This window comes from Coptis chinensis, chromosome 5 (assembly GCF_015680905.1).
Source record: "Coptis chinensis isolate HL-2020 chromosome 5, ASM1568090v1, whole genome shotgun sequence".
In the NCBI taxonomy this organism is placed as follows: Eukaryota; Viridiplantae; Streptophyta; class Magnoliopsida; order Ranunculales; family Ranunculaceae; genus Coptis; species Coptis chinensis.
This window is the reverse complement of record NC_141460.1, coordinates 78,721,904-78,730,172: the sequence shown is the minus strand read 5'-3', so window position 1 is coordinate 78,730,172 and position 8,269 is coordinate 78,721,904. Positions and strand designations below refer to the sequence as shown.

The following is an 8,269-nucleotide window of genomic DNA, read 5'->3' as shown; positions in this document are numbered from 1 at the left end:
GACTTGTTTTGGTTAGGTTTTCCAAAACCTTGATTTTTGGTTTTATCTCCAAAACCAAATTTCATGGTATCTTGTAGCAAGGCCCACAAAATTATGCTTATTCACTCTGGCCTTGGCGCTACTCTCGAAAAAGTCGCTACTGAAGACTGGAAGCCGAGGCTGGCCGGCCACTTTGAGCTGGTCGCCTCTATGTTATCGAACTCGAGCGAAGTCGCTACCTATCTGAAAATGCGCTGGCCTCGACTCCTCGATGTCGAAGTTTGCCCGTTTCCCGTCGACTCAAATTCCAGCCCTCATGTGAGGGATAACTCCAACACATGGCTATGAGAAGCAGCCATAAGCTCCTTGCATCAGGTGCGTTTTATTTACTTTTTTTGTACTTATTATTCACTATCAAAATTGTTTATGCTGCAACGTTACAATCCAAAGGTTTGAGCCTTAAGCTCATTCCAAAATACTCGAAAGAGTCACCAATGTACCCAGGCAATCTCACTGAAGAAAAAATGTATGAGCTGCTGCTTGATTTATCTAATAAACGCGTATCTCGATTGTCATCAGAGTTGAACTATGCCATTAAAAATAGAAGAACTAGTAATGGGACACATCCAGATTTAATCAGCCCTCGGGTTGCAGAAGCATTTGATTCAAATTATTTAGTTGAACTCGCCATTGCCTCACCAGAACCTCAACCATTCTTTTTAGAATTAGACACTGGTAGTGATGTTATTTGGGTTCAATGTTCAGGATGTACGCAATGTTTCCATATCAGGGATTACGCTAACTTTGAGTATTCAAGATCTAGTACGTATGAATATATCGGTTGTCATGATGTTCTCTGTATTCCTAGAATCTGTTCTGGTCATGATATATGTCTATATGACCAAGGGTACATTGATGGGGATTGGACAAGAGGTGTCATGTCTAAGGATGACTTCCTTTTCTATTCAGAAGACCATGCAGCCGGTGAGACCGTTAAAGGGGTGTACTTTGGTTGTGGCTTAGATAACAATATGCATTGGGGTAACGAAGATGACCGTACAAACAATATAGCAGGGGTCTTTGGCATGGGGAATGGTCCTCAATCATTCATTTCACAACTGGGTGATCAAGGCGAAGGACGTTTCTCATACTGCTTAGATTATTGGGCAAAACAAGAGAAAGGTATTAGCTTCATAAGATTTGGCGAATATGCAAAGTATTTTCCTGATGGTTCTGATGTAAAAACAACTCCACTAAAGCAAGGACCGCGTCAAACATTTTATTACGTGAATTTGACTGATATCAGTGTTGAAGGAGTTAGGCTTGAACTTCCTCCTGAAACTTTCAGTGTAAGGCCTGATGGTAAAGGAGGAATGATTCTGGACACAGGAACCGGACCAACTTTTGTCTTCAGAAGTGCTTACAATCGTTTGGAAGCGCGACTTAAGCAGGTTTTTGAAAGTTATGAATTGGAGCCATGGCAAGGGCATCTTCCTGGGTTAAGCTTGTGCTATGTTAAACCGGAGGGATTTGAAGATACATCGTTGCCATCAATCACATTTCATTTTGAAGGCGCTGACTTTAATCCTTGGCCTGGAGCTGCATTTCTGATTTTAGGAGACTTCTTCTGTTTGCAAATTCGTCCTACAGGTGAGGATCGGAGTGTATTGGGGTCTTTTACTCAAGCCGAACACTATTTTGTGCATGACATTAGAGAACAAAAGCTCTCCTTCGCAAGGGCAGATTGCCTCGAATAGTTCCTACTGATGTGAAAGTCTTGTGATCTGCACTCTTATTTTGAAACAAAATTAGACTTGCCCCTCTTCCCCTCCAAATTCAGGAAAATTAGACTTGTCTCCCAAACTCACACACTTTCTAAGCATTTTGACCGTTATCTCGTGGTGAAATATCTGAACTACCCTTTAGGTATTTTAGGTATTTGGGTTTTATATATTTGCACCCCTATTTGAAAACAAAATTAGATTTACCCCCTCCAAATTCAGGAAAATTAGACTTGCCCCCCCCCCCCTCCAAGCTCACACACCGTCTCAGTCAACGCATTTTGACCGTTATCTCGTGGTGAAATGTCCCAAATGTTTTTAATTTCATTGTCAAACCACGAGATTAAAAAGGGTAATTGGGACATGTGTGATGATTTTTCCTAACCTAGAAACACAAATATTTTGTTGATGATCAAAGAACAATGAAAAGTATTATACGTATCCTAAATATGAGTATCCTACACTTTAAGTTTAACGCTCGGATATTTTGTCACTTGAGTTTTTCCCAATAAGAGTATCCTTATATAAATATCCTGGTTGTGAGTATCCTAGTGTGTTCTGGTACTTTCTACCCATACTAAGACCATATCCGAGCGTTAAGAAGATATTGTCACGTGTCACATATTCATTTGCTAAAATATGTACACACAAGACATTTCACCACGAGATAACGGTCAAAATGCGTTGACTGAGATGGTGTGTGAGTTTGGGGAGGGAGGGGGGGAGTCTAATTTTGTTTTTAAATAGGGGTGCAGATTTATAAAACTCTTTACACATAAAAGAGTAGTTGATATTTTACCACGAGATAATGGTCAAAATGCGTTGACTGAGACAGTGTGTGAGTTTGGAGGGGGAATTTGTTCAAGTGGTAGATATTCCTATTATAGCATCTACTTCTGTTTGCAAATTCATCCTGCAGATAATGATCACTGTGAATTAGGATCCTCTATTCAAGCTGAACTCTAATCTGTATCCAGGTAATCTAACACTGGAACAAAGACTCGAGAGACTTCACAATCAAACAACGGACTATGTTAATCATGTTCTCACTTCAGTCATAGAAAGTAGCTCGTCTAAACAGTCTAAGAATATAGCGCCAACCTGGATAAGTCCACCAGTGGCTCTTAGGCATCCCTATTATTACATGGCTATTGCGGGGTTCGGAACCTTTGATCGACCTCAAATTCCCTACTTGAATAACTACTTGATGATTGACACTGCTAGCGATCTTATATGGACTCAATGCGAGAAATGTAAAGTATGTTTTCCTCAAACTAATATACCTGTTCAAAATCATTCCAAAATCTCCCTAGCGACCATCATCCGTTATGTTATCCAGGAAAATGTTTGGGTAACAAATGCACCTATTTACAAATTTATGCTGGCAAGGCCGTAACAGAAGGTTACCTTGGTACTGAAAGATTCACATTCAGTTCAGACACTGGAGCAACTGAAAGTGTCAATCTAGTTTTTGGGCGTGGCTTTGATCAAAAGCAATTCAATTTTGGACAGAACAACACCATGGTTGGAATCCTTGGTTAACCAACTAGGCCCTCGCGGTCGAGGTCGTATGTCATACTGTATACCTCATTGGAGGGAAAATACAGGCAGTAGTACATTTCTAAGGTTCGGTCAAGATGCTCAGTTCAAACGAGGGCAACAAATACTTACAACTAATCGGAGGACGAAGATTTCAAAGTCTTTACTATGTTGAATTGCTCGGCATCAGTGTTGCGGGCAGTCACCTTAATTACCCATCTGGGAAATTTGGATTAAGACCATATATGGTAAAGGTGGGTCCATCCTTGACACCGGTAACTGGCAACTTACTTCGCACAGTTAAGGCCAATTGTACCAAAGTATGGATTTTTACCCTGTGCATTGTCCCTCATGACCTGGATTTTGTTTCGGTGATAATAGGAGGCCTTGCTCAATCAGACTTTAGGTTCATGTATAATGTTTTGGGCAATACTATGTCCTTTTGCCAAGGAGGATTGTAAACTAGGAGCATAGTTATATCGAGATCATATTTAAGTGGTTTCAAATATCAATGTTCCCAAATAAAGCAAAAGGGTAATATTTTTCTTTCCACAAATTACTAGTTCCTACTTCCTAGTAACTTTTCTCTTATTTTTATTATTTTATTATTTTATTATTTTTTAATCTCTCTTAAATTTGGTCAAAGAAATGGGAACAGGAATAGGAACTGTTCCATAATAAATTTTGGTTCCAGTTCTAATTTCATCATATATCCATAGTTCTTGATAGGGTGGTGGGCACTTCATATTTCATAACGACCACAAAACAGAACGAGAATAAAATAACTAACACTCTTCACTCCACATCAACACAAACACTCATTTCTCCATTCTAAACTTTAGCTCAGCAAACAAAAGAGATGTCATTCTGTTTCTCTTCCAACAGCTTCACTCTTCAGTTATCAAAGCATCATAACTTCAAAAGTTTCTATCAGTCTCAACAAACCATCACTCAGTTTCAAGTAAGTTTAAAACCTTTTGATCTTTCTTTACTTCTTCCATTACACTTATCAAACCCTGTTAAGTTTAAAGGACAGAGTGGTTGTTCTATAAAGTGTTCAAATGCACCAAGTGTTGAAGCTACATTATCTTCATTTAGAACAAAAAAGCCAAAGGACATTAATGTTTTAGTTGTTGGTTCTACTGGTTACATTGGCAAATATGTTGTTAAAGAGTTGGTAAAGAGAGGTTTTAATGTTATAGCTATTGCAAGAGAGCAGAGTGGGATTAAAGGTAAGAACAGTAAGGAAGAGACTTTAAAAGAGTTAAATGGAGCTAATGTGTGTTTTTCTGATGTTACTAATCTGGGGTTTCTTCAGAATGCACTTGAGAATTTTGGGTCTTCAATAGATGTCGTTGTGTCGTGTCTTGCTAGTCGTAATGGTGGGATTAAGGACTCTTGGAAGATTGATTATGAAGCGACAAAAAATAGTCTGGTTGCTGGTAAGAATCAAGGGGCTTCTCATTTTGTTTTGTTATCTGCAATTTGTGTACAGAAGCCACTGCTTGAGTTTCAGCGTGCGAAATTAAAATTTGAGTCTGAGTTGATGAAAGAAGCTGCGGAGGAAAGTGGTTTAACTTATAGTATTGTGAGGCCAACTGCATTCTTTAAGAGTTTGGGTGGGCAGGTTGAATTGGTCAGGGATGGAAAGCCGTATGTGATGTTTGGGGATGGAAGATTGTGCGCGTGTAAACCCATAAGTGAAGAGGATTTGGCGTCGTTTATAGCGGATTGTGTGTTAAGCAAAGATAAGATTAACCAGGTTTTACCAATTGGTGGTCCTGGAAAGGCCTTAACACCTTTGGAGCAAGGGGAGATGTTGTATAGATTACTTGGTAAGGAACCCAAGTTCTTGAAAGTACCGATTGGAATCATGGATTTTGCAATTTCAGTCCTTGATTATCTTGTTAAGATATTCCCCTCAATGGAAGATGCAGCAGAGTTTGGAAAAATTGGAAGGTATTATGCAGCAGAGAGTATGTTGCTGCTGGACCCTGAGACCGGAGAATACAATGCACATAAAACGCCAAGCTATGGGAAGGATACATTGGAGGACTTTTTTGAGAGGGTGCTCAGAGAAGGGATGGCTGGTCAAGAATTGGGAGAGCAATCAATTTTGTGAATGTATATGTTTCTCCGAGAACCTGTAACCTGGTTCTACCATTTTCTTATGGTTCATTAAGGGTATGTGAACCTCGAACTTTAGTACATAATATTTGTAAGTGGTCTGTTGGTTTCTTCTCATTATTTGACTCCTTCGTTCTGATTCAAATTTATGTTTCCAAATCAGATGCTTTAGAGATTTCATTGTATTTAAAGACAAACCACGTTTACTAACTATAACTTTTACATTGTTACATAACGTAAAACCCCATGTGTTTCGGACTTAATATAGGCTGCAGGATGTGTTTGTTATGTGTTATCCATTAGGAACTCTGGATTGGTTGTGTAGATATGTTGTTGACTTTGCTCGAACTAATCTTGGGTTGTATCGGTTCCAGCCCTATATCTGGAGAAACAAATGTGAGATTCTATACTCATGAAAACCTTCAGACATCTGAACTAGGCTATATGTTGAGGAGTTTAAACGTTGACCACCACCAAAACCCGATTGTTTTTTTCTCCCACAAGGCCACAAGCGTAGAACAACCGTGAGACCACAATGATAAAAGGATTAGGAATTATGGTGGGAAACTAGGAAGTACTGAAACTATAAATCAGTTTCCAAACTGACACAAGACAGTACCCTGGCTTTGGACAAGCAATCTAGCGCAGTTAGTGCACCATACACAAGTGAACGTAGCAATGCCAGAAGAACACCATGAAATCTTCTAACTGCACAGGAGAACACTTTTATCAGTCTAGGGAGTAACCCGACTGTAATTACCAACTCCCTAATGAAATGATAACAGGATTTCATCGCCTAACTAGGGAGTTCTGGGAAGAACTATGAGGGTAAGAAATTACACAACCTACACGGTTAACTGTTGATTTACTATTATAAACCAGTATCAGTGGCTTTAACAGTTTGTTGATTATCAGACAGAATATTAGAGGAATGGAATACAATAGAAAACCTTAAAAATTCTGAATGTTTGTAAGTATGAATAGTCTGAACATCTAAACATGCTTTTAGCTCCGAAAGTGTAAGAATCTGGAAAAACTCCTCTTTCTAACGCATCTTTTTACTTCAGAATCTGATTTCTTAGTCAAAAGTTATGCCCTGTCGAAGACAGTCACATTAACTTGCAGCATTGTTTTTGTGATATGCAATGAGGGAGTCTATATGGTCTCTGTGTCAGATGTGAATGAGTGACTCTAGGTGCTTTAGCGCCTCAGAATACTTGTAATTTTTGTCTTTTTTTCTTTTGTATATTTTCAACTTATGCAGCAAAAAAAAAAAAAAAAAAATGTTTTTGTGATCCCAATGAGGGAGTCTGTTGCCTGTTGTGGTGGTTTGGATCCTCCCAGTCTATGTCATTCTCACTAGTCTAGATACTTCCTGAAAAAAGGAATAACAAATGCACTTGGCTACACAAAATGCTATTATAAGAACATTGAAAGATGACATACACTAGCGATAGTTCCCCTTGAAGGAGAGTGAGACAATTAAAGTATAATGAAACTTGTAAACTGGTTCAGACACAAGGAAGGTATGTAGGTTTAGACCGCAAATCTCAATATGCGAGTTATTTATCAGTGTTTATTTCACAGAATCTCACCCCTATATTTCCATGCTGCGTGTCTGCTGTCAATGGCCGTTGTAAAGTTATCCATAGGATCTGTTGACAGTCCACCATATCTTCGTGCAGCCTCTCTGCTATCCATAGGAGGTGATACATGGCTTTGTACTGTGGTCATAGCTGCTATCTTCTCATTTCTTCCATGGAGATTATCACTTGGTTTACCACGTCTTTTGATGGGAGAATCATTGGGCAGACTGTAGTTGTATGTTCCAACGTTGGGACTGGGTTTGTGCCACCAATACAAGTTGCTCAAAGGGCGTGTTTGAGTTTCTTCCGTTTGAACTTTACTGACGTCAGTTGGAGGCACTGGTGCTAGGATTTTAGAAGAGGCATTTTCGTGCGTAGTGACCATAGGCACACGAGTGGATTCAACAACGGGTTCAGTTTTGGTGACAAAACCCTCATCAGTACTAGTCGTATGGAGTGGCTTTTTCTTACCATCAGAATGGGTGATGAGAGAACTGCTCAAGTTTTCCTGGTAACCGTTCGGAAAGCCCACTTCACGACGTTCTTCAGAGTATACTTCAGCGCCGTTGTTGGTGATTCCTTTTGCCCCAACCTTGCTACCTGGCTTGGTTTTCTCTTGTGACATGAACTTGGAATCAGACATTTAACTTGGCTATGGAGGTTTGTCTTGGAGAATCGGGCTGCCTTCTAACTCCTTTTTATAGAAGCGTATGGTGTCACTCAAGAAATGGTCGGTAAGGATCAGATTCGTGCTCATCGAAAATTAATAATAATTGTAGATTCGTGTCTGAATGCAGCCCCAGCAAATGTTAGATAATAAGGAATATATTCTGCTTTCTGAAGGATTGTTGCACCCTGCATTTCTAATTACTAGACTCTTATGTAGTATTCTAGCACTTCAGTATGAATCGAACTTTGCTTTAAATTGAATAAAGAGAAAACAGAAGAGTTTCTTTTTTCTTATTTTTTTATAGGACACGTGGTTGGTCGAACAGTTCAAAGAGGACAGATCTTCTACGCGAAAATTCCAGAATATTGTTCAGTTCCCATGCAAGTACCCATTCAGTACACACTGGTCAATCAAAACGGAGTATTTACAGAATTTGTTGTTTGCTAAATGCCAATCCAAAACTAGTTTATGCTTAATAGGGGCCAGTGTGGGGTACAGGTTTCCCAGGGTGTTGCATTCTCCTTCGGCTTTTCTCTGATGCTGATATCAAACTACATGATTTTATCCTCTTACATAAAAAGCAATAT

At 39.3% G+C, this 8,269-nt stretch overlaps 3 protein-coding genes across 3 annotated transcripts; 2 read left to right on the top strand and 1 right to left on the bottom strand.

Annotated features, from left to right (window-relative positions):
• Nucleotides 1-473: 473 nt before the first annotated feature.
• Nucleotides 474-1,736, top strand: LOC147499094 (aspartic proteinase nepenthesin-2-like). The gene has a single exon (XM_086563412.1). It carries the CDS (start codon nt 474-476, stop codon nt 1,734-1,736), a length of 1,263 nt encoding a protein of 420 aa, XP_086419538.1.
• A 2,302-nt stretch (nt 1,737-4,038) lies between these two features.
• Nucleotides 4,039-5,588, top strand: PCB2 (NAD(P)-binding Rossmann-fold superfamily protein). Its single transcript, XM_086560911.1, has one exon. It carries the CDS (start codon nt 4,159-4,161, stop codon nt 5,419-5,421), a length of 1,263 nt encoding a protein of 420 aa, XP_086417037.1. The 5' UTR covers nt 4,039-4,158; the 3' UTR covers nt 5,422-5,588.
• A 23-nt stretch (nt 5,589-5,611) lies between these two features.
• Nucleotides 5,612-7,739, bottom strand: LOC147499092 (uncharacterized). The gene is made up of 2 exons (XM_086560912.1): nt 7,022-7,739; nt 5,612-6,134 (listed from the first exon to the last, which is right to left on the bottom strand). The coding sequence occupies exons 1-2, from the start codon at nt 7,653-7,655 to the stop codon at nt 6,010-6,012; spliced, it is 759 nt and encodes a 252-aa protein (XP_086417038.1). The 5' UTR covers nt 7,656-7,739; the 3' UTR covers nt 5,612-6,009.
• Between the last annotated feature and the right edge of the window lie 530 nt (nt 7,740-8,269).

Coding starts and splice junctions, on each gene's coding strand:
- LOC147499094 (XM_086563412.1), top strand. CDS start 474: ATGTACCCAGGCAATCTCACTGAAGAAAAAATGTATGAGCTGCTGCTT.
- PCB2 (XM_086560911.1), top strand. CDS start 4,159: ATGTCATTCTGTTTCTCTTCCAACAGCTTCACTCTTCAGTTATCAAAG.
- LOC147499092 (XM_086560912.1), bottom strand. CDS start 7,655: ATGTCTGATTCCAAGTTCATGTCACAAGAGAAAACCAAGCCAGGTAGC. Junction 6,135..7,021: donor CGCAGCATGGAAATATAGGG/GTGAGATTCTGT, acceptor TCTCCTGTGCAG/TTAGAAGATTTCATGGTGTT.